Source organism: Hylobates moloch, unplaced genomic scaffold, assembly GCF_009828535.3.
Source record: "Hylobates moloch isolate HMO894 unplaced genomic scaffold, HMol_V3 SCAFFOLD_13, whole genome shotgun sequence".
NCBI lineage: Eukaryota > Metazoa > Chordata > Mammalia > Primates > Hylobatidae > Hylobates > Hylobates moloch.
The window spans coordinates 54,476,225-54,502,895 of record NW_026652288.1 but is presented as its reverse complement, the minus strand read 5'-3'; the positions used below and the strand labels follow the sequence as shown (position 1 = coordinate 54,502,895).

The 26,671-nt window shown below is 35.9% G+C and overlaps 1 protein-coding gene across 1 annotated transcript in view; it reads left to right on the top strand.

The window, feature by feature from the left end:
* Positions 1 to 26,671, top strand: part of SLC2A13 (solute carrier family 2 member 13) — a 367,606-nt gene that overhangs the window by 49,790 nt on the left and 291,145 nt on the right. The window contains exon 2 of the mRNA XM_032173708.2: positions 9,948 to 10,107. Within this exon, the coding sequence (XP_032029599.1) occupies positions 9,948 to 10,107 (160 nt within the window). The remainder of the gene's footprint in view (positions 1 to 9,947; positions 10,108 to 26,671) is intronic.

Below are 26,671 nucleotides of genomic sequence, written 5' to 3'. Positions count from 1 at the left end.
GATCTTAAAAACATGCCTTTTTCTTCTGCATGTTTACTTGGTTAGGATTTTACTGTATATTTATAGTAAAATATATATATAGTAAATTATCTATCTATCTATCTATCTATCTATCTATCTATCTATCTATCTATCTATCTATCTATCATCTATCTATCTATCTATCTATCTATCTATCTATCTATCTATCTATCGAGAAATTTTCAAGTGTAAGCAGCGTAGGGACATTTATATGCCCTAGATGGAAAGATAATATTAGAAGTGGTTGATGAAGATAATATCTGTTGGTGGGTGGCTTTTATTATTTTTACCACTTTAAAATTCAAAGGCCAGGACCATTCAGTCTAAGTTTCAGACACGGGAAGTAATTAACAGAGATCTTTGGTAATTGAGGTGGACATTATGTTGCTCTATAATCTGTGCCTCTTTGAATGTTGAAAAAATAAATAGAAATTTTTGTTTAAAAATTATTCAGGCATAGTGTTCCAACTGCATAAAATTCTTAGCCATTGTTATCACATGCTAGAACAGACAAAGACCAGTTAATGCTTTGAAGTGGATATCAGAGAAGTCAAGAAATTCTATCATTGTAGCTCAAGAAATATGTTACTTAGAACTAGGAAAATAGAACCACTGGAAAAATGGTTGAGGAAATGCTCAGCAGTGTACCCATTTACCTGGATTTCTGTAGTCCAAATTAAGTAAAATATTAAATAAAACATTTGAGTCACAATAATTTTCCCTCAAATATCTGTAGTTGTTGCTCTATGTCATTTCATATTACCTGCTTTTTATTACTTTGTGGACAAGCTATTTTTTCTTCCTGCCCCATCCATAAAATTGTTTTTAAATCAATTTTTATTAACCTTGCAAATCAGAAAATTATATAGGATGTTTCCAGCTTTAGCGCCTATATCTGAGCTCATTTATTTTTCTTATAATGGTTTCTTTTTCAACAATATCTTTTATCATTGCAATTTCCTTTGCTTTCTGGTCATGGAGAGCATATTAAATTGATGTTCTATACTTCTGATTCAGACTTCACACAGCTTCATTTCTACTCTTTACTGTGTCCAGTATGGGGTTTACTTTTGTTATTATTATGTATTCTGCTATTAAATTCGTGTATTTTTACAGTCCTTCCTTATGCTACTCATTTCCCTATTTAATTTTAGTCTGTTGTCTTTTTATTTGATTCCCTCCTCATGGCTCTTCGTTTCTGCTTTTTGTTTGTTTGTTTTGTTTTGTTTCGTTTTTTGACATGAAGTCTCGCTCTGTCACCCAGGCTGCAGTGCAATGGCGCGATCTTGACTCCACCTCCCGGGTTCTGCTTTTTAGGCAAGGTCAAATCATCTTATAAAAAGAACAGCTTAAAAAAATGCTGGAGACTGTGTTCATTTATTATTTTGCAACTCTAGTATTTCCTTCAATAGTTTATTCTATTTTACTCCTCAGCTCTTTATTGCATGAGCATTTCTACAGCTAAATTCTAGTCCTGGGCTAGTCATATTCTGTACATATTCCTTGTGCATTTCATTGACACCTATGCAATTATCATCTGTATTCAGGTGATTCACATCCTTTTAGCTCTGATTTAGGCCACACTGTTGTTCTTAGAACATTTGCCTCTAGATGTCACATAGAGTTAAATATGACAAAGCACCACTTATGTTGCTGCTTGTTAAATTCACTGCCTTGGGGAAAGCATATTGATTTCTTATTAACCTTTGTGCATTCCACTCTTCAGGTGGAAACGCATACTGTTTCTGCTTATGTAGCACTTCATACAGTGATCTTTCTCATGTTTTTATAACCTCTTAAATCTGTTTTAGGAAATTTCTTGAATATCAGTTTCTTATTTTGCCATCACTTCCTGTCAAGAAATTCTTTCTTTCTCTGTGTTTTTCCCTGGCTTTTCTCATGAAGCGTTGTTCTCTTTATAACACTACTATTCTTAAACTTAAACTTAATTTAATTGATGAATACTCTCTCCAAAAAGCAGAACTTACTTCTAATATCTGAGAGTTACAGGCTTCCCATTCTAATGTGTATGTAAGAATCTAGTATGGAATAAGAAGGGAATGGTTACGTAAGTTACATCTTAGTACTGGAATATTATACTGTTATTTAAAATGATTTTGTACTACAAGGGTGCCAAACCAGGGTTTGTTGTATGTGGCTCTGTAGAGATGTGTTTTGATTGGTTGGTGTTTTTTTTTTTTTGGCCTGTGGAGTGTGTTGTACCTTAGTTGTTATGCAAGCAGCTTAATATCTTCCACTCAGTTAGTCTCCTATATTTGTGGTACATGCCTAGCTTATGTAAGAAGTTTGAGACCCTTTTTGGAAAAGAATATTTTAAAGAGAAGGAAAATGCAGTATGAGTGAAAACTATAGATTTGTAGAAAAAATACTGACAGTTATAAACAAATTTAAACAGTTGTTATCTATGAGTGATTAGAGGTGATTTTTATTCACTTTACTTCTCACCTGTAGTTTCCAAATTTTCCCTAATGAATATCATTAGGGAAACCAATCAGTTAACACTAGTTTAAAAGAATATGGTTTTGTGTATGCATTCCATAGTACTAATCAATAGCTTTTTATTAATCAATAACTTACTCCATGCCCTTAGGCTTGACACTTAGGCAACTTATAGTACAGAAGATATATGAAATCTGATCATTCCATTAACAGGCTCGTAGTCCTGCTTGGAGAGACAAATGTGATACAGGCTCTGCTGGGATGTTACCAGTGAAAAAGGACATAGACAGAATATTCTCCAGCAATCTAACAGATGTGGTCATTTTAGCCATGGGAGACTTCACTGAGTTGAAAGGCTGATGACATGTTTGTAATACTATGTTAAGAGCTCTTGAAGTCTGCAGACCACTGACGTTGCTAGGTATCTCCACAGAGAGAATCTTTCTTATAACCTGACTCTTCTGTTACAGGCATTTTATGTTGGTATTTTGTACACTTCGAAGTTTCCCGGCATCTTTTCTGAGTGTCTTAAGCCTTATTAGAAAAAAATAGAAACTGAATTCTAAATTGTTAACAACCTGGTAACCATAGATTCTTGACTGTTTGGAAAAAATATAAACATAGCAGCCCCGAGCGAGACAGCCAAACCAAAACATCCACAGCGAGGGATTCTGATGCCTTTGACAGATTCTGTTTCTTTTTATTAAAAGTATTTCTTTAGAGATGATAAAGAAATAATTTGCAAAATGAAATTAGAACGTCATAATCCTTCTTGTTCAAGAAGCATTATTATTAAAAGGTAGCTTCATGTGCTTCTAAGAAGCTAATTAGTTGCTGCCTGGCTTATCATGCTGAGAGACAGCTGTGATTCATGGGTATTTATCCATCACAACAGGATTTTCTAATGGTATTTGGTTATGAAATTATTTATACTTCTGACTCAGGCCTTTAAAAGGGCTTCCAGCCGTTTTTGAAAGCCAACTTCTGCACTCCAGAGTGTTTTGTGCTGTTGAGATGGTGAATCAGCTTGGCAGTGTGGTAATGTGTGAATCCGGTCGTACTGCAGTGTCTGAGATGCAGTTTTCTGGTGAAACGTCTCAAGCCAAGTGCAATAATGAGTGTTCATTGTTGCAGATCTTATAATTTTGTAGGAAATTTTCTAAGAAACTGAGCTTTTTCAAAATATTTAGAAATAACACCAACATGGATTTTTGTGGTTATGTTTAGTCTAATAAGCTGTTAACAGGAATTTATACCATTATATTCCTTATGTTAATTTCAATGTTTGAGTTTAGTATGGACTATTAATAACTTGTTTTTTCTTTATCAGGCTTTTATTTTATTTGGTTAGTGATTAGAATAGGAAAGAAATCAAAAGCTCTTCATAGAACTCTCCTGAACTTTAAATATTTAAATCATATTTAAATATTATTCATTACATTCATTTTTAAAGCACCGAACTCTTCATTTTGAAGATCTCAAATCATCATCTTTGAGTTATAGTACCAGAGCAAAAATGTGAGCCCTGATATATTTTCTTTCTGTAAAACAGGTTTTAGGTAAATAACAGGGGAAATTTTTGCTCATTTATTTGAATATTTCTGTGGCTTATATAAATCGAGGGCTGAATTACACAAATACATAATAGTGATTTGAAACAGACTCTAAAGTTAAGCAGTAGTTTTACTTAACCATCCCTTCTTAAGTAGGATAATGAGCTTTGTTGAGGGACAAAATTCCATTTGTTTTCCCAAAGTGGAAAGTAGATTTTGGGATGACAAAGCCTTCATGTCCAAGGTTTTCCAAAAGTGAGCTCCATGTTTAGAAATCCATAAATTATAGTTTGCATGGGTTGCTTTTATTAACAGCAAGGTGAGTTGTTAACAGGCCCTGTGCTTAACATAAGATGTGAGTAGACTGAGCACGGATCCTCCTACTTTTCCAGTTTCATAAAGCGGTTTTAAGGTTTAAACTTGCCTAGTCCCAAATTATACAATTAATCATACTCAGTTGTCATTTTTCTTACTAATTGTTCCAAGCTCTTTAACATGATGTCTGGTGGCAGTAAGTCACTTAGCAGGCAATAGGGGCAGGGAAGAGAGAAGACTTTTCTGCCCCTAGAAGTTTATGTATGCTAGTCAAAGTAAGAAGGTCAAAAATAAAATGTTTCTGAGACATTTCCAAAGGATCACATAGGCATGACACCCAGCCCTTTAATGGCACATTACAAAAGTTAGAGGACCTAGATCTGTGAGACCCATTTTGATATTAACTTGCCATGTGGCTTTCTGAAAATCTCTTTATATCTGTCTCTGGGGCTGGGCATCATTACCTTTCATAGGGGGATAATAAATTGTATCAGTTCCACCAGCCTGTTTTAGGATTTTTTTTTTTTTTTTTTTGAGATGGAGTCTTTGCTCTTTCGCCAGGCTGTAGTGCAGTGGTACAATCTTAGCTCACTGCAACCTCCGCCTCCCAGGTTCAAGCAATTCCCCTGCCTCAGCCTCCCGAGTAGCTGGGATTACAGGCATGTGCCACCATGCCTGGCTAATTTTTTTGTATTTTAGTAGAGACGGGGTTTCACTGTGTTGGCCAGGATGGTCTCAATCTCCTGATCTCATGATCCACCTGCCTTGGCCTCCCAAAGTGCTGGGATTATAGGCATGAACCAACTGCGCCCAGCCTGATAGGATGATTTTACATGATATGACAAAATGATAACATAGAAAGCTTTTAAAAATAACATAGTATTGAAAGGTAAGGTAGACATTTGCTCATCATGAACCTTCTCAGTTCCCCCTCCTAGACCCTTAATCGTTGGACTGTTTCAGGATCCTATTCTAAGCATTCTTCTTGTATGCCATTGAGTGATCTTACCCGTTTCCATGGTTTCAGTTATGCGCTTTGTCCCCATAGGACCATCCTCTGAGCTCCACCTAGGTGTGTAACTCCCAAGCCCTACCTGGCCGAATGTCAGTTTGATGTTGCATTTGAAGAAATATACTCCAGCAACTAAAAGCAATAGTAAGGCAGAACTGCTCTTAACTTATTTCTCTTGAAGAATATAATAGCATGTAGGTTACAAATCAGCATTATTTCTTAAAATCGCTGTCATCTCCTCACTTCCCTGCTCAAGGGTTACTCTCTTTGTTACAGGCTCCCATTTTCTCCAGACTGACCCCGAGACTCTCACTCACAACTGTTTTTTGTCTTTTTTGCTCTTAACTTCTCCCTACATACCTCATGATTTGCCCATGTTTTCTTTTCTCCACCCTTTTTTTTGCCTAGCATGATAAAAGCTCAAGAACTAGACTGACAAAGACCAAATTCTCCCTTGAGGATAAAGGAGGAGACAGGTTATTCTGGCGAAGACCTTATTGGGTAGGGGAAACAGGGAGGGGGTGGGACAACTCACATGTAAATAATCTATATTCCCAGCACACCATCAGGCAGGCCACTTACTATCTACTTCTATATTTCACAAAGTGCCTCTGACTCAATTCTATCTATGACCTGACCTCATTATCTTGTACTCAAACTTCATTTTTGCCCCTCCCTATCTTTGTACAAAGTGCCCATCATGCTTATAGTTGCTTTTTCCTGACGTCAAAATATCATCCTCAGCTTCCTTCTCTCCTTATCCTTCACATCCTATTCATATTCTCTTTAACCTAGATACCAAAGACATAATTCTCAAATCTCTTCATTTCAGTCCATCACCATTGCTGCCACTGTACGTGTTGCTTCCCTGCAATCAATTTTCCATACTCCAACTAGAATGATCTAGTTGATCCTGATCATTGAACCTGATCATGCATCTTCCTCTTCTACCCTATTCAGAGGCTTCTGCTTACCAAGCCCTTAATTTGGCCTTTAAGATCCTTCACACTGTGGTTGATCCTTGCCGATTTCTCTAAAAGTAGTCCGCCACCCCTTCCTCAGCAGGATGCCTTTCTTCCTGCCTGAAGGCCCTTATCTAAGCTGATCTGATTGTCTGCAGTACCTCCCAACTCTCGCCTACCTCCAACCTACTCTCACTTACTTATTCACTACATCTCAGCTTAAATATGACTTCTATCCAAGGCGCCTCTGACTCTTCAGGCTGCGCCGGTCCCTTTGCTATAGTCTGATGTTCCTCACACTTCCCCTTTGGCAAGACCCATCCCACTCAACTAGCAGACCCTAAGCTCCATGAGAACAGAGCTCATGTCTCTCTCCTACAGCACTGTCTCCAAAGTGCTTAACACAGTTCCCAGCTCAGACCCAGTGTCTGATGAATACTCAGTGATTAATGGATGCTGCTTCCATGACTTAGGTGCCCTCTGTCTCTCCCATCTTATCTGCACACATATTCCGCCTCACATTTTCTATTTATCTCTCAGAAAACCCTGTGTCATTTCATCTATTTTAAGCTCATGTTCTGTGCAGAATTGTCTGCTCAACCTTTCCAGCTACCACCTGGTCATTGTCAGCATGCCACAGTAGAATCCAGTGTATAGCTTTCTTATGACCCTTACCATGTCATTTTGAAGTTATTTACTTGATTGTATGCTTTTGTGAGTAGGTCTTATGTGTACTTTCCTTCATAGCAGGGACCCTATTTTATTTGTTTGTACTCATCCTTATAATCCTGTCACCTACTATAGAAGGAATTGGGATGCCTCATAACTAGAGATGATAATAAGAATAAAAATAATTGCTGATGTTATTGACTACCTTCTGTAAGCCAGGCACAATTTTAAATGCTTTACTTAACTCATTGAATCCTCTCATTTCCTATGAAGGAGTTACTTTTATTCTTCCTATTTTATAGATGAGGAACTTTAGACCCAGAAAAGTCAAGTACGTTGTCCAAACTTAACCAGCTGATAAGTGGCAAGGCTGGAATTGAAACCCACTGGTTCCAGAGCCTCCCCTTACTTATGATGATCGGTCAATATAGTTTGTGCCATCAAAATCGGGTTTTAGAATCTTGCTGTCCGCTTTAAATTCTGATTCTTCTACCTACTCATCATGTGACCTGAGGTATGAAAAATGGAGATAATTACATGCCCTTTAAAGGGATATCCTGAGGATTAAATAAGATTATTAGTCCCTATAAAATATCTGCTGAATGTAGGCAGTTGTTGCAGTGTTAAGTTAGCCTGAGCACTCATTGGACAGAAGGTCTTTTATGGTTCTTTCCAACTCCAAATCCAATGAGTCTGTCTTCAGTCTTTACCCTTTGTCAGTACGTGTTACTTTCAAAGCTCTGGTGTTTGTTTTAAATAATCGAACTTTATCAGGGTCTGAGGACATACCTGCATTTCTGTCAAGTAAAATCTATGTGTTTCTTATGAGCCTGTGTTGCCTAAAACCACAGTCCTGATCTCCCATGCTCAAATCTGGGGCTACATGGCTAAATAGAGATCTCTGTCTAAAGAGGACAACCCAATTCCTGTTTATAGTCAGACCATAGCAGAAAAAGAAATCCAAATTGTAAGTTACTGTTTGAATTATGAAAGTTTGAGATGTTCTAATAGTAAAAGAACTGGAGAGAATATACAAATCCCGTGTCAACATTTGCAGCAGATGTTTGTTTCCTCTTTCCAAGTTAGATGAGGGCATTTCAGGGTGGTCTGTGCTATTAAACTGATTAGCAGTCAAATGGAAACTTCAGCTGCTTAGGTGGTGATTTAATTGTGAAGACTATTAATACTGTGTCTATTAGCACATGCTTATTATTCTATGAAACTCAAAGTCATAAAATTATTGACAGGCACTACAGTAGCAAACAACATTGGTGGAAATTAGTATCTAGTTCTGAGACTTAATGGTTTGACTTGTGTGCAAATTTAGTAACTACTTATCAGTAGTTATGCAATAATACAGTGAATTTTCCCAAATAAATATGTATTACTTAAATAAATCTTGCCTATCTGTTCGTTTATGTATTTATTTGCCTTGTTCAAAGATGTAACAAAGCAAATAAAAATAGAGGAAAAATACACTTATAATAGGATAAATTACAACTGTTATGGCATTAGGAGAGAGTTTGGGTCACAAAATAATACCTTGAAGTCCAAAAACGTTGGATGGAGGTGGGCCTCTCTGACTGTGTACATAAAAAGGGAAATGAAAAAAAGCTGCGATTTATAATAGCCATCAACTAACAAAAATCATTTGTAGAAAACCACAACTATTACAGTTACTGAGACCATAGAGAAATGTCTCTTGCTGTATGGAATGTAATAAACAGCACCTTCAACAGCCCTTGTACAGAAAACACAGCAACAGCTTTCTTAGTACTGATTCCTTCAACACAAGCTATTTTTTGCCATCATAAATTCGTTACAAAGCAATTAGTTAAAAGCAATTCTATATAGATCTGTTTTATTCATTTTATTGATGTTCTGGCTTAATCTAAGGATTGATTTATAGTATCTAGAGATATAAACATTAAATTTTTTAGGCAATCTTTTTTTTATGGAGGCTTTGCTAAGTATTGATTAGATACAGCAAATCAATATCTGTCCAACCTTTGGGTAAGGCTGAATACTATAACAGGCTACATAATACTAAATACTAAAATAGGCTAAATAATCAGATATACATGGAAATTGCAGGTGCCACAAGAGGGTGACACTTTAAGAAATCATTTGGATTGGCTCAAAGTTCTGTACTGTACAACTTTAGGTTTTTAAACACACAGTAAGCCTCAAGATCACCCCGGAGAATTTTAAAAGGACGATCTCATCCCCCACCTCTGTAGTTTTCTATTTAGTAGGTCTGGGGTGGGTGAGGTAAGAGCCATTTTATTTAAAGAAAAAAGTCACATAAGTAATTCTGGTTATCAGTGAAGTTAGAACTACCGCCATAGAGAATACTGCATTAATTTCAGATAGAAAAGAATTTAAAGCTAATATAACCAAATACACCTTAGCTGTAAAACTCTTTTATTCTGAAATGCACACCTAGCCAATTGAATAAGATGATTTATTATATGAATTTCTTATTAGTAAACCAATGAAAAGTTTAGTAAATCTACTGGCATCTAACTGTCTTTAAATAGTTAATATGTATCCTAAGATAATTTTTTATTCTCACTATTGTCTGATTACATTTCCATATAGACTAAAAATATTTCAGTAATCATTCTATCTAGAGAACTTTTTTGCTATTTTTAGTCTTCAAGAAGTTATAAAGCATACTTATATACACTCTGAAATTATCTTAGGTCTTTAGGCGTGCTTTCATTTGTAGGCTTTCAAGTGACAATAAGAAAAATGATATCTCACATACATTTTTACCTGTCTGCAGTAGCCCCAAATTAGTTATGAACAAAATCTTAAATATGTGGTAAACCTTTGCTTAAAGTAGAAAACCAAGCCCATATATGTAAGTGTATGCCTAAATCTAGCATTAGTATTTATTACTACAGAAATCTTGAGTAAATGTCTCACATTTACTTTTCATTGTTTTTATAGGCATTGCTTCTATGACAGTGCCAGTGTACATTGCGGAGGTCTCACCACCCAATTTAAGAGGCCGATTAGTCACCATTAATACCCTCTTCATCACAGGAGGGCAGTTCTTTGCAAGTGTTGTTGATGGAGCCTTCAGTTATCTCCAGAAGGATGGATGGAGGTTTGTAAATACTTTTTACATTTAATTTTTCAAATCATGATTTTGGGGAAGGGGAGAAAAATTGAGAAATCATAGTCAAAATATAGCTATGTGTTTTGAATCATTATTGCTAATTTATAAGTAGGTGGCATTCAGCAAAACTGAGAGTGGACAGGAAGCTGATATTTATTTTGATGATAGACAAGGAACCTACCATTAAGAATTGATATTTACAGGGCTTTTTTAGCATTTAGGTGACATTTCTCACACTGTGTGCAATCTTTTGCAATATTTGTTTAAAAATGAATGCAGTGATAAATATGTATGGAGTTCGTGAATTCTATAATGATTGACAAGCTGTTTATGAACTACAGATATAACTAACATCCTTTTTGCATTCTGGAAGCTACATTTTGATCTGAAAGAAACCTAGTGTTTAAAGATAAAAATATACCTCTATAAAAAGATATACGTGAGTTTAAAATATACGAATTATTCCTTGATATTTGGCTTATTTTGAATCAATAAATGACAAAAGTGGTTTTAAAACTGCTTTAAAATAAATACAAACTAAATATTATTAAAACAAAATCTGACGTTAAAGCTTAAAAGATATTATGGGCTCCGGATTTTGATATCTTTATAGTACTCATGTAACTGTTCCAGAGAAATTTTATTAAAAGGCGTTAGAGGTTATACAATATTGCCTATCTTGTTTTCTTGCCTCTACTTATTAGAACAAATATTTATTCAGTATTTACTTCTCTGTAGATACTGGGGAATAGATTATTCAACAAGATAAACTCAAACCCTTGCTTGCATGGCTTTTACAGTGTTGATGTTAATCTTCAACAGTAGAAGAAAAAAGGATGTGGACTGGGTGTGGTGGCTCACACCTGTAATACCAACACTTCAGGAGGCCAAGGTGGGCGGCAGTTTGGGAGGGTGAGGCAGGGAATCACCGAACCTGAAGGCAGAGGTAGTGACCGAGACGACCTGATCCAGCCTGGACAAAGGAAAAAAAAAAAAAAAAAAAAAGAAAGACAAAGGTGCAATGTGATGTGGACCTAGGGAATTAAACCGCTTGTGAGAAGCACAATAAACCTTGTGGCTTAGGATGAACCATGAAAGACCTAAACGTGTGAAGTTTTAATTAAAAGTCATGTGAGAAAACTCTTTAAAGCTAATGAGGGCCTACATTTGTAAGGACCATTAAGGGGAGGACACAGTTTTTAAAAACAGTTGTTGTGTCTGCAGATGTTGCTAAACTGAAGCAGCAAATTTCATCTTTTTTTTTTTTTTTTTCTACTCAGTAGATGAAGAGAAAGAGGAAAGACGGTAACTGTTCTCAGTATAACCTGGTATTTTGAGTTTTTCTTGTAAATGCAATGGAAGTCAGTCTTTCAGCTTACATGTCTTTAAGAAGTTCTAAATCATCAATTTATATTTTGTTAAAAATTTTTATTAATGTAAGAAATATAGATATATTCAAATGCATAGCATGTATAGTTGCTTAAATCACATTTTTCACTTATGCATAACAATTAAGAAATCTGTTCTCAGTCCTGGTTAGGAAAGAGAAAGATCTTACAGTAGTGACAATACATTTATGAATGTGGTGTGCCTGTGTAAAAGCGGAGGTGTTGGGACAAGCCTGAAACCCCCTTCCAGAGGCAAGGAGACATCATAGACAGACCTGGATTCAAATCTGTTTTTTACCATTGATTAGCTAAGAACCCCAAACAAGTCATTTAGCCCCTCTGAGCTTCACTTTTCTATAAAGTAGAACCAGAAATACTTATAAGATTATTGTGGGATCCAAATTACTTATTATATGTAAAGTGTTTAGCCTAGCGCTTGGCACATGGCAGATAATAAATGAAGAATCACATTATTAGTTGCTGTTCTGATGAATTGAGTAAAAGATGGATGCTACTATTGATGTAAGAGAGGCTGAAGGAAAATCAACGTTCTGTGTTATCTGTTTTCTTTATTGGCAAGAATGATGCTTCAAGATGGTAGGGCAGAAGACTAGAGAAAAAAAGATTTAAAGTGTATTGCTGCTGTGGGAAGCATGAGAAGGAAAAGACTAGGGACAACACATGATTTCCAAGTGACCATGGAATCCCAGCTGAAGCTGGAGACATATATTTGCAGTAAAGCCAATTAGCATGCTCGTGTTTATTTTTCCGGCAATACTGGATTGCCTAGGGATGAAAAAATAAAATAAGAGTATGGGAAAACCAACTCTGGTTGATATATAGACCAAGGTATTAATAACCAGATTGTTTTCAACCCAATTTATTGTTCGCATGAATACACGTTTAATTATGTATACATGGAAACATTTTTCCTTTTTTTTAGGTGAATTTTCTCTGTTATTGTCTTCTGTTATCTAGTATCCTTATCAGTATATTTATCTCATCTGACTCCTGGGCTAATAGGAATGTGGTTATAAGCAAATAAAGATTGAAGTGCTACCTTAGCATTAACTTTAGACTCTGGAGTTTTCAACAATGATAACTTATTCATAATTATAACAGTAGATAACTCATCACTTTTATTTTTATTTTTTATTTTTATTTTTTTATTATTATACTTTAAGTTTTAGGGTACATGTGCACAATGTGCAGGTTTGTTACATGTGTATCCATGTGCCATGTTGGTGTGTTGCACCCATTAACTGGTCATTTAGCATTAGGTATATCTCCTAATGCTGTCCCTCCCCCCTACCCCCACCCCACAACAGTACCCGGAGTGTCATGTTCCCCTTCCTGTGTCCATGTGTTCTCACTGTTTAATTCCCACCTATGAGTGAGAACATGCGGTGTTTGGTTTTTTGTCCTTGTGATAGTTTACTGAGAATGATGGTTTCCAGTTTCATCCATGTCTCTACAAAGGATATGAACTCATCATTTTTTATGGCTGCATAGTATTCCATGGTGTATATGTGCCACATTTTCTTAATCCAGTCTATCGTTGTTGGACATTTGGGTTGGTTCCAAGTCTTTGCACTTGTGAATAGTGCCGCAATAAACATACGTGTGCATGTGTCTTTATAGCAGCATGATTTATAGTCCTTTGGGTATATACCCAGTAATGGGATGGCTGGGTCAAATGGTATTTCTAGTTCTAGAACCCTGAGGAGTCGCCACACTGACTTCCACAATGGTTGAATTAGTTTACAGTCCTACGAACAGTGTAAAAGTGTTCCTATTTCTCCACATCCTTTCCAGCACCGTTGTTTCCTGACTTTTTAATGATGGCCATTCTAACTGGTGTGAGATGGTATCTCATTGTGGTTTTGATTTGCATTTCTCTGATGGCCAGTGATGATGATCATTTTTTCATGTGTTTTTTGGCTGCATAAATGTCTTCTTTTGAGAAGTGTCTGTTCATGTCCTTCGCCCACTTTTTGATGGGGTTGTTTGTTTTTTTTCTTGTAAATTTGTTTGAGTTCATTGTAGATTCTGGATATTAGCCCTTTGTCAGATGAGTAGGTTGTGAAAATTTTCTCCCATTCTGTAGGTTGCCTGTTCACTCTGATGGTAGTTTATTTTGCTGTGCAGAAGCTCTTTAGTTTAATTAGATCCCATTTGTCAATTTTGGCTTTTGTTGCCATTGCTTTTGGTGTTTTAGACATGAAGTCCTTGCCCACGCCTATGTCCTGAATGGTATTGCCTAGGGTTTTTATGGTTTTAGGTCTAACATGTAAGTCTTTAATCCATCTTGAATTAATTTTTGTATAAGGTGTAAGGAATGGATCCAGTTTCAGCTTTCTACATATGGCTAGCTAGTTTTCCCAGCACCATTTATTGAATAGGGAATCCTTTTCCCATTTCTTGTTTTTGTCAGGTTTGTCAAAGATCAAATAGTTGTAGATATGCGGCATTGTTTCTGAGGGCTCTGTTCTGTTCCATTGATCTATGTCTCTGTTTTGGTACCAGTACCATGCTGTTTTGGTTACTATAGCCTTGTAGTATAGTTTGAAGTCAGGTAGCATGATGTCTCCAACTTTGTTCTTTTGGCTTAGGATTGACTTGGCAATGCGGGCTCTGTTTTGGTTCCATGTGAACTTTAAAGTAGTTTTTTCCAATTCTGTGAAGAAACTCATTGGTAGCTTGATGGGGATGGCATTGAATCTATAAATTACCTTGGGCAGTATGGCCATTTTCACAATATTGATTCTTCCAACCCATGAGTATGGAATGTTCTTCCATTTGTTTGTATCCTCTTCTATTTCATTGAGCAGTGGTTTGTAGTTCTCCTTGAAGAGGTCCTTCACATCCCTTGTAAGTTGGATTCCTAGGTATTTTATTCTTTTTGAAGCAATTGGGAGTTCATTCATGATTTGACTTTCTGTGTGTCTGTGATTGGTGTACAAGAATGCTCGTGAGTTTTGCACATTTATTTTGTATCCTGAGACTTTGCTGAAGTCAGCTTAAGGAGATTTTGGGCTGAGATGATGGGGTTTTCTAGGTATACAATCATGTCATCTGCAAACAGGGACAATTTGACTTCCTCTTTTCCTAATTGAATACCCTTTATTTCCTTCTCCTGCCTGATTGCCCTGGCCAGAACTTCCAACACTATGTTGAATAGGAGTGGTGAGAGAGGGCATCCCTGTCTTGTGCCATTGCCTAGGGATGAAAAAATAAGAGTATGGGAAAACTAACTCCGGTTGATATATAGACCAAGGTATTAATAACCAGATTGTTTTGAACCCAATTTATTGTTTGTATGAATACACGTTTAATTATGTATACATGCAAACGTTTTTCCTTTTTTTTTAGGTGAATTTTCTCTAATTATTGTCTTCTGTTATCTAGTATCCTTATCAGTATATTTATCTCATCTGACTCCTGGGCTAATAGGAATGTGGTTATAAGCAAATAAAGACTGAAGTGCTACCTTAGCGTTAACTTTAGACTCTGGAGTTTTCAACAGTGATAACTTATTCATAATTATAACAATAGATAACTCATCACTTTTATAGCAATATGTTTCAAAAATCTTAAGGAAAAATCTGAAGGAAATGTGGGTCTAAGTATATCATGTAAAATTTCTTTTCCATACTCATGTTTTTATATATCTTCACATTAGATGTCCCCAGTCTTCAAATAATTTGAATATTTTAAATTTGTTTTATTTCCCTTTTTGGCTTTTATTGCTTCTGAAACTCTACCTCAAGTTTCTAATATTTAATTTTATACTACAATACATGGTGTCCCAGATTTACTGGTCTTGAATTATAGTGACGAACAGTTTCAGCATCTGGTAGCAAATACCATTTGATCCTAACCAAAATCTTGACAGGTTAGTGGAATTGGTCTTATTCTCATTTTGCAGATTAAAAACTTGATGCCGAGAGAAGTTAAATATTTGCCTGAGACCACATAGCTATTACTTGGCCTTGGCAGAGATTAGATTCAAATCTTCTTATTCAAAAGCTAACTCCTTTCTTCCTCATTGTTCTGCTTTCAAGCATTTATAATCTAACAGCCAAAATTTTTGATAATTTTTACAGTAGTGATTGGATTAAGACAGATGGAAGATGAAATCGATCGACAGAAAAGCAATTTAGATTTTGATGTTGTAGAAACATTATAGTTCACCTTTTATGCCAGATGGGTCAAAGTTTCTGTTCTCTTATTTTTTAGATATCGTAGAAATAAATCGTTTTCTGCTGAACAACTGGAAGTTTACTTTCTCTAGGAAAAAGAATCGCCGGTAGCAGATTCAGTGTTGCTGTTTTTCTGGCACTTCAGTATCATAGTACATTCTGTACTGGGAAGGACACCATCTGGCTTCATGAAGAAAGAGGAAATAAAATTTTGAAAATATTGTTAAAGATTTGATCTTTTAATAAAAACAACTTTATTGAGATGTAATTCATGCACCATTCAACTCATCCATTTAAATTGTACAATTACTTGGCTTTTAGTGTATTCCCAGAGCTATGCAACCATCGCCATAATCAAATTTAGAACATTTTCATCACCCTAAAAAGAAACCTTGCACTCCTTAGCCATCACCCACTAACCCCCCAAACTGTCCCACATTTAGGCAACCATTAATCTACTTTGTGTTTCTCTAGGTTTATGTATTCTGTATATTTCATATATGAATATGTAGTTCTTTATGACTGGCTTCTTTCACTTAGCAAATTTTCAAGGTTCATCTAAGTTGTAGTATGTGTCAGTACTTCATTTCTTTTTATAGGAAATAATAATATGGATATACCACATTTTATTTATTCATCAGTTGATAGGTATTGTTAACATTTTGGGGCTATATAAATAATGATGCTGTGAACATTTGTGTACAAATTTGAGGATAGACATAGGCGTTTACTTCTCTTGGATATACACCTATCTGGAATTGCTAGGTCATATGATAACTGTATTTAGCTTTTTGAGGATTGGCCAGACTGCTTCCAAAGTGGCTGCATTATTTTACATTCCCATAAGCAACGTATGAGGGTTTCAATTTTTCCATGTCCTAGTAAACACTTGTTATTTGTCTTTTTTGATTACAGTCATCCTAGTGGGTGTGAAGTGGCATCTCATTGTGGTTTTGATTTGCATTTGTCTAATGAGTAATCATGAGGATAACTTGTTTTTTTTCCTAATATATTGTAGTGTTGACAAAGATGGCAGAGATGTTTCGATAGTTAATATTAATGATAAAGTTCTATCGCTGCTTGCCCTTTTCTTTGCATATGTATATATTTGCATTATAGTGACAAACAGTTTCAGCATCTGGTAGCAAATACCATTTGATCCTAATCAAAGTCTTGACAGGTTAGTGGAATTGGTTATTCTCATTTTGCAGATTAAAAACTTGATGCTCAGAGAAGCATATATATATATAGAGAGAGAGAGAGAGAGAGAGAGAGAGACAGAGAGAGAGTTTATTTTTATTTTTATTTTTAGTAGAGATGAGGTTTCACCATGTTGGCCAGGCTGGTCTCAAACTCCTGACCTCAAGTGATCCACCTGCCTCAGTTTCCCAAAGTGCTGGGATTACAGGTGTGAGTCTCACCATACCTGTCTTCTTTGCTAATATTTTTTAATCTTATTTCATGAACATAGTGAGATTTACTCACTACACTTCAAGCAAACAAAAATATCCTTTTTTGAAAATTGCTTAGGTAAATCCTGGCTTATCAGTAAATATATAGTAAGTGAACTTAGCCATCAGAATGATCTGTCTAGAAAACTTATCTGGGCATGCCACTAGTAAAATGTTTCAAGACTGTCTATTTCCTATAGGGAAAAAAAAATTAAATTCTTTATCATGGCTTGTAGTACCCAATCCATGCATTCTTTTAAAGATTCTTCTAACTACTGTTGCCCCCCACTCCATTTTATGTAATACCCACACTTATAAACCAACCACATCTTTCTTTGTCATGTTTCTAGTTTTTTGTTTTTTTTTTCCTCCTTATGCTCTTTTTTGCCTGTAATGTCTCCCTACCCTATCCAGGGATTCTGGTCCAGCTCCTGTTCATCCTGTAAATCTCTGCTCATGAATCATGGAAACTCTGTTCCTTTGTCTTTTCATAATACTTTCTACAAAGCTCCATTTTTATACTCACCATATTATTTTCAACTACTTGCTTACTTTTCTATCTCCTGTCATTCGTTTTGGAACTCCTGAATGTCATTGACCTTTTACTCATTTTTAGATCTAGGAAGGGCGAAGAACATAGTAAATATTCAGTAAATGTTTATTGAACTGAGCTGAAATTCACTGGGCTCTAGGGAAGGGACTCTTAATTAGCATAAAAAGATATTGATTATAAACCAAAAAACCAATGTATTAATTTATACAGAGGGATATATATACTTCATAGATAGATGAAAATTAAATTACTAATTTTATGTGTTTCTGAGGATAAAAATAAGAGAAAGAAAATTAGTTTCTGAGCCTATGAAAATTTATCTCCTTCAAAAGAATATACCTCCCTAGGAACCTGGAAACTTTCATTATTTTCTCTTTGGTAATGCTGATTTTCAAATGAGTGTTTCTGTATTTACAAGTATGTAGTCATCATGTGATTTGTATTAATAGGGATAGGTATATATACAGAGAGGCTAAATTTTTCTGTTTTATGCTGATTTTTACTCATCTTATTCCTAGATTTACTTTAAAAAAAAAAACAGGCTTATCTTATTCCACCTCACTAAACTATGTACAACCATTTGTTAAATGTCTGGTTGTGCTAGTCATTTTCATGTTTCATCATTTAATTGATGTGAATAGGTATTGAATGAAAAATACAAAATATTAGTCCTGGGAACCTCTATAGGAGAGATTTTCGTTAGTATCCTGAGGCTGACTCATGCACAATGTGAGACATGCGAAGTTCTGAAGAATTGATGGGACTCAGGTGGACACAGGTGGATATGGGAGGCAGAGTGTAGACCAGGAGGGGGTAGGATCAGGGAGGATTAAGACTACAGTGATGATGTACATGAGATGCTGAAGCCAGATTCCAATGGTCTATGAATTCAAGTCCAACTTCTGTCTACAGGTAAAGGGAATGTATTATTTTTTTAGCAGAGTATGCCATGACAGGAGTCAAAGATCACTATGGCAGTGATGCCCAGAACTAACTGGGGCTCTCGCCTCTTGGGTAGATTTAGGAAACCTATTTGTGAGGCTGCTGCCAAGGTACAGGTGTGAGGTTATACTTTTGGAGTCATCAGTTGGTGTGGAAATCATTCAATTCATTCATTCAAAAAGAGTTTCTTGACACTTTCTGCATACTAGTCTTGTATTTAATACTAGAGATGGAAAGATGGATAAGAAGTGCTCCTGTCCTGAAGCCTCTAATGGTCTAATATAGGAGAGAGACTTTTTTTTTAGTCTGTTGAGTAAATGATGGATATAGTGTTATGGGAGCTTCCAAGAGGAGTGAATAACTTAGCCTCACGACAGAAAGATAGCTGAGCTTTTTGAATAAAAGAATTCCAGGTACAGTGAGGGAGAGGGAAATTCTAGGTGAAATGTAATCTTCAAAGTCCCTGTCATCTGAAAGAGCCAGTCATGTTTGGACAAGAATGAGAAGTTAGAGCAGCTAGGAGAGGGCTATGATGATCATCTGGGAGTTTGGGGGTGAAGTGGGCAGGCCGGCCTTTGGTGGGTGTGGATGGAACTGGAAATCCTTTGCTCTCACTTTCATAACACATTAGATTTGGGTTTGTTTATTGAAGGCCTCAAAAAAGACCAGCCTGGCCAAAATGGCAAAACCCCGTCTCTACTAAAAAAAAAAAAATTAGCTGGGCGTGGTGGTGGGCGCCTGTAATCCCAGTTACTCGGGAGGCTGCGGCAAAGAATTGCTTGAACCCGGGAGGTGGAGGTTGCAGTGAGCCGAGATCGTGCCACTGCACTCCAGCCTGGGTGACAGAGCTAGACTCCATCTCAAATAATAATAATAATTTTAAAATCCATATCAATAACATGCTTCTGAGAATGATATTTAAATGGGGATGTTATTTCTAAACAAATTTATGCTGGAGAATGTGTTCTTAAAATTTCATGCTAATAGATCAGTGGTACTTGGCTTTATATGAAATGTAGAATATGAGTCAATCACTATCTTAAAAATAGAAGTATGCAGTGGTCATTTTAAGAATGATAGATTTAGATAGCACATGTATTAATTGGTGGCAAAGTCTGATTACAAGTAAATACCTGCCAGGTGCCTTGGCTTACGCCTGTAATCCCAGCACTTTGGGAGGCTAAGGCGGGTGGATCACCTGAGGTCAGGAGTTCAAGACCACCCTGGCCAACATGGTGAAACCCCATCTCTATCAAAAAATAGAAAAATTAGCTGGATGTAGTGGCACATGCCTGTAGTCTCAGCTACTCGGGAGGCTGAGGTGGGAGAATCTTGAACCTGGGAGGCAGAGATTGCAGTGAGCCAAGATCACGCCACTGCACTCCAACCTGGGTGACAGAGTGAGACCCTTTGTCAAAACAACCCCAAAAAGTAAATACCTTCGTGCTGAAGATATAAATACGACTGTTTATCATGAAGATATTATAGTGTGGTGGGAAAAATATGTTTAAGATTTGCTTTCACTGCATATGAATTAATTTATCTAAGCTCTAATATTCTCACCTAGCCAGTGTTCCAGCAGTCATACAATGTTATTCACAGGATCAAATGAGTTAGTAGCAGTGAACATGCTTACAGACTCTTCAATGCTGTTAGGTATTGTTTGCTGTTATCTTCAGAATGTTTTAGGTTAAGTCTCTATATTCGGCATTTAAGCTGGAAATAAAAATTGCTCTCACCTTCAGTTATCTGATTTTTTTCCAGGAAAATGTAAACATGGTTTGGTAATGACAGAGCAGTTTGTATAAGTCTAATTCCCCTGAAGATGACCATTATAAAACATGGACAGAATGTATGAATGTATGGAGCATGGAAGATATTTAGGATAGTGAAAATACTCTTTATTATACTTTAATGGCAGATACATGCCATTATACATTTGTCCAAACCCATGAACTATATAGCACCAAGGGTGAAACCTAATGTAAACTTTGGATTATAGGTGATAATGATGTGCTAATGTGGGCTCATCACTTGCAACAAATGTCCCACTTTGGTGGAAGATGTTGATAATTGGGGAGGCTATGCATACGTGGGCAGGAAGTGTATGGGAGATCTCTGTACCTTCTTCTTAATTTTTTTATAATAGCAAAAACATTGGAGGCAGTAAATGGAATTATATATTTGTGAAATGGTGCAGCAGTATCTCTAGGTAGACTGATAAGTGAAAGATGCATGTTTTTATCTGTAGAACAATGACTAGAATGTATTACAAAAGGAAACACATAAGAAGCCATTATGAGCATTAAAACGCAATACTTAAAATATTTGGATAAGCTGAATAAATGCAATAAATTAAGAACACAGGAATGAATAAGAGATGGCACAAATAGCAAATAGCAAAATGGTATACCTAAAACCCATTTATGGTAATAATTACATTAAATGTAAAAAATTATTGCGTACTAAAAATGTGGCACAGATCTACATTGTCTAAAGAGACACACTTTAATGCTATTAGATTCAAAATGAAAGATTGGGAAAGATGTAATATACAAAAGTGAGTATAGGAAGGCTGGTGTGGCTATATTAATAGTCACACAAAGTAGACTTCTAGACAATATTAGCAGAGATAAAGAAGGACATTTTCTAATGACAAAAGAGCCAAGTCATCCGAAATAATAATGATACAAAATGTGTTGTTTATCTGATAAGATAGCTTCAAAATACATGAAGCAAAAATTATCAGCTGGCAGTTAGCCAACAGTGTGAATGCACTTAATTCTGTAGAGCTGTATACTTAAAAGTGGATAAAATGGTAATTTTATTTATATTTTACCACAATAAAAAATAGGCAAGGCGAGCTTATATTTGCAGAATTTTTAATTCTCTTTTTTAACAATAATAGAACAACTAGATAAAAGATAGATTACAGTACTATTAAATACCTTGTCAAAACTGACATTTGTAGACTGCTACATCCAACAATTGCACTATACATATTATTTTACTTTCTTTTTCCTTTCCTTTTCCCTTTCCCTTTTTCTTTTCTTTTCTTTCCTTTCCTTTTCTTTCTTTCTTTTTTTTTTTTTTTGAGACAGGGTCTTGCTGTGTCATCCAGGCTGGTATGCAGTGGCATGAACATGGCTCACTGCAGCCTCAACCTCCTGGGCTCAAATGACCCTCCCGCCTCAGCCTCCTGAGTAGCTAGGACTAGAAGCACATGCAACCATGCCCATTAATTTTTGTATTTTTTTTGTAGAGACAGGGTTTTACCATGTTGCCCAGGCTTGTCTTAAACTCTTGGGCTCAAGTGATCCACCCACCTTGGGCTGGCATTACAGGCGTGAGCCACCATGCCTGGCCTTATGCATTATTTTTCAAGTTTACATTAGACAGTCTCCAGAATTCATCATATCCTGGGGTATAAAATAAATGTTAATAATTTATTAAATAAATAAATGAAATATATGCCCCCTGACCATAGCAGAATTAAATTAGAAACCAATAACAATAAGATAGCCAGAAAAAGCTGCAAATCTTTGTAAATTAAAGTAGCAGGTTCTAAATAATTCATGGGTCTAAGGAGAAATCAGAAGGAAAATTGGAAAATAGCTTTGAATGGAAAGAAAATACAATATATTAAAATTTGTGAAATGCAGCTACAGCAGTGCTTAGATGCAAATATGTAGCTTAAAAGTGATTACAGTAGAGAAGAGGAAAGGTTTAAAGTCAATGATCTAAGTTTCATGTTAAGAAGCTAGAAAAATAGGAGCAAATTAAACCCAATGGTCAGTGTAACAGTTGGTTCTTTGAAAAGATTAATCAAATTGATAAACTGGCTATGAGTGATTAAACTGATTAAGAATAAAAAGATAAAGTACAAATTATCAATATCAGGAATAAAAGAGGGCATGTCATTCTATGGACATTACGAGGATAATGAAGGACCAACTTTGAACAACTGTGAACAACTTTGTGCCAATAAATTTACCAACTTACATGGGATGGTCATTTGCTTGACAATCACAACTTACCAAAAATGGACATAAAATGGAAAATTTGAGTATCCCTATATTTATTAAAGAAGCTAAATCATTATTAATAAGTTACCTGCAAAGCAAATTCCAGGCCCATATAGAATTTTTTTTTTTTTTTTGAGACCGGATCTCACTCTGGCACTCAGGTGGCTGGAATGCAGTGGCAGGATCATAGCTCACTTACAGCATCGACCGCCTAGGCTCAAGGGATCCTCCCACCTCAACCTCCTGAGTAGCTGGGACCACAGGCACATGCAACCACACCCAGCAAATTTTTGTATTTTTTGTAGGGATGAGGTTTCACCTTGTTTCCTGGGCTGGTTTTGAAATCCTGAGCTTAAGCAATCCACACACTGCAGCCTCCCAAATTGCTGAGATTAGAGGTGTGGGCCACTGCACCCAGCCCCTGGTGAATTCTATAAAATATTTAAGGAAGAAATAGCTTCAATCTTAAACCAAAACTTTAAGAAAATAAAGGTAGAATAAACACGTCCCAATAAGGTTTTTGAAGCCAGCATAATTCTAATACTAGGGCCTGAGTTGTTACAAGAAAAGTAAATTTGAGTCCAATTTCATGAACTCAGACCAAAAAGTATCCTTAACAAAAAATTAGTAAAACTGAACCAAGCAGTATGTAAAAGGGGAGTAAATAATGACCCAGGAAGGTTGGTTGGTTTAGCATATGGAAAAATAATCCATGCAAGTCACCATATTGAAATTATTCAATGGAGGCAAATCTGTATTATCATCTCAGTATATGCAGAGAAAATATTTGAGAGAATAACATTAATTTATGATAAAACCTTTCAGCAAACCAGAGTAGAAAATGACATCCACACAAAAAAATTGCAGCCAACTTTATTCTCAGTGGTGAAAAAATGATGCTTTCCCTTATGACTGTTTGCTAGGCAAAGATATCCACTATCATCATTTACATTCATTCAACCAGAAAAGTTGATTCTAAATTTTTTATGGAAAATCAGAGGACCTAGAATTGCTAAACTATCTCAGAGAACAAAGTTGGAGGATTCACTGTCTAATTTCAAGACTTATTATAACACTAAAGTAATCAAGCCAGTCTGGTAACAGTAGATAAACGAATCAGTGACATAGAAGGAACAACCATATGAATGAATTTTTAAAATATTGTGCTGATTAAAAGAAGCTAGACACAAAACAGTACATTCCCCATGATTCCATATGAAGTTCATCAGTGTGCAATGGGGACAGAAATTTGATCAGTGGTTGTCTACGGCAACGGGGATTGACTGGAAAAGGGGTACGAGAGAACTTCCTGAATTATGGAAATGTTCTCTTTCTTGATCGAGATAGTGTTGACAAGGGTGTGCCTATTTTCTTAAAATTCAGAATGGTTGCACCTTGCATCTCTGCATTTTCTTGTATGTAAATTTTACCTAAAAAATAAATTAATTTCAGCCTTATGGTGGATTTCTCTGTTATATTCCTGTTCTGCATTGGCCAGTGAATAATATAAATGTTTCTGCCAGAATTTCTTTCGAATAGCTTCTGTTGGAATAACTGCTCTCCTTACTCCTCCTACACTGGGCCTGAACCCCCATCATGGCAGTTAAAGAATCCTATTTTGTTTGATGATTACTGGAGCATAGGTTACTTGAAGCAAGGGATGTCTGTTGATCATTACTGTTTCTCTATAATCCCTAGCTCAGATGTTTTCATGGATGATTCTCAGAGTTTGGGGGAAAAAAAGGATATGTGTATATTTAAGAAGTGTGTACATTATTTTCAGCAACAGTACTGTGAATTTTGTGCAGGTCTTAACGTATTTTACCATACAGTTTTAAACTACTTAATATTTGTGCAAAATGCCACATTCATTGATTTCAACAATATCATATTCTGTCAGAACATATTTTGCTTCTTCCACTATAATCATGACATTTTAAATAACCCTGGCCAAGCCACTTATATGCTGATATTAATTTACTTGGTGGAGTCTTCTTCTAAGCTATGTAGACAGGGTTAGTATTTTGTTATGTTTACTTACCTGGTAGTTAGGGTTTGTTTGTTTACAGTGTACACAGAATCTTTCTCGAGGTAGCACAGGTGTTGATCATTTGCGGATCATATATTACCTGATTTTAACGTGAAACGTTGAAATTTTTCTTAGGTACCTTCAGCCATGGTCTTATGTTTGTTCTCTAGCTACCATCTGATTATCAAGTGTATCAGTCATCAGGGTGCATATCTTACATGGTCCTTGGTGGCAGAGGAAAAGTAACTTTCCAGCCTGGGATCTCAATGTGGCAATGTTTTCTTTTCTGCTAAAATAGACTTGTGAAGCATGAACTAAAATTTAAAAATATGTTACCAAGTAAGTTGCTGTAACATAACTCTAGCAACTGGCTAAATTCAGTGTTATCTGTTTGCATCTAAAACTTTTGCATTAAGTAGAAACATGTTACATAAATCATAACTTATCTTTGGTGACCATGGTATCATGTAAATATCTAGGTTATTGATCAATAACGATGACCATTTCTTTTGTAAATCCATGGATAGAGATCTTTTAGTAAACACATCACTCATGTGATTATTCCTTCAGTATATGAAAAATTCAAAATTCATTGGAACATTGAACAATGTAGTTGGATAGCTCTGGATGTAGGGCTGAGGGCACAGTGTTCTTGGATGAGGTTGAAGGGGTTTGAGTTATGCTTTTTTAAGGGGAAAATGTTTCACTGTCCTGTTTATCATTGGAAAGTTCTAGCTTGGGGGATGCCATCCCTGGGTAAGTTTATTCATGATGCTCAGTGATTAGCTTTAGTGCTTGGCATTTAACATACATTCAGGAGATGTTTGCTGGGTAAATAGCTGAGTAACAGCTCAGAGAAATCACAAGGCTTAGCTTTCCCAGCAAACACAATACATCTTCATTAGGTAGTGTTTTCAAAGAATCTACTGATTCTAATTGCTAACCCTTTTTATTTTCAGTGAACTAATGCAGGAAAAAAAGATTTTGAGTTTATTTTATAGTTATTTGTGAAAGGATACCAACTTGAAGCTAAGAATTTTGAAGAATACATCATCTTAATATTTATAATATTCCTCTGAGCTATTCAGAATGGGCTAACATGGATATGATTTGTTAATCAATAGCAAAAGTGCAAGCCAGAAGACAGAGTGGAAATAAAACTTAATTGGAATTACAGATACAGTCTTTTCATTTCATTTTTTTTTTTTTAGTTTAAGACAGTATTGGATATTATTTAGAGAAGTTGCTAAAAAGCCCCACTGTACTCAGTATGACATTTCAGAGATTGTCAGTGAGCCAATCTTAGTGTTTCAGAAAGTATCAAGTTTAACTGTGACTAAAAAGTATGAGGTGGTTATTTTGCTTGGAACCACAGTTTTGACAACATGAAGTTGGGAAACCAGTAAGGAAGTGATAGTTGACCTGTACCTTAATGCTTTCATGGCCTGTTGGGAGGATAATTGGCTAAATGAGTATGGTGTCTGAAAACCTTTACTGTGCCTCTCAAAGTGAAAAGTGTCTTCTCTTAGTAGAATTCAGCTCCTCAAGGGCTATAAGAACAATTGCATGTTTTTAAAAAATATAATGTAGTGTAATAAACTTCCCTTAACGAGGATAGTTTTTCCATTACAGCTTGACTTAAAATGAAAACCACAGATCGTATAGATCTTCCAGTGTAAGGCGTTGGCAACTTCTTCATGTCATTTGGGAATTTAAGCAGGAACAGGAACATAGGGGAGAAGGGAAAGAAACAGAGCACACTTGCAGGACACAATTGTTCACTCCTGTACAATTTCTTCAGGAGGAATGAGGCTTGGGGAAACCTTTGGGACGCAGAGATTGAAAAATAAAGAGAAAGCAACTTTCGATCGTATTCATCGTAGAAAATGTTTTCAAAGGATCAAATCCTTTAAAATCTTGCAATCGAATATTTTTGCTCCTAATGGTTTTTTAAAAATACCT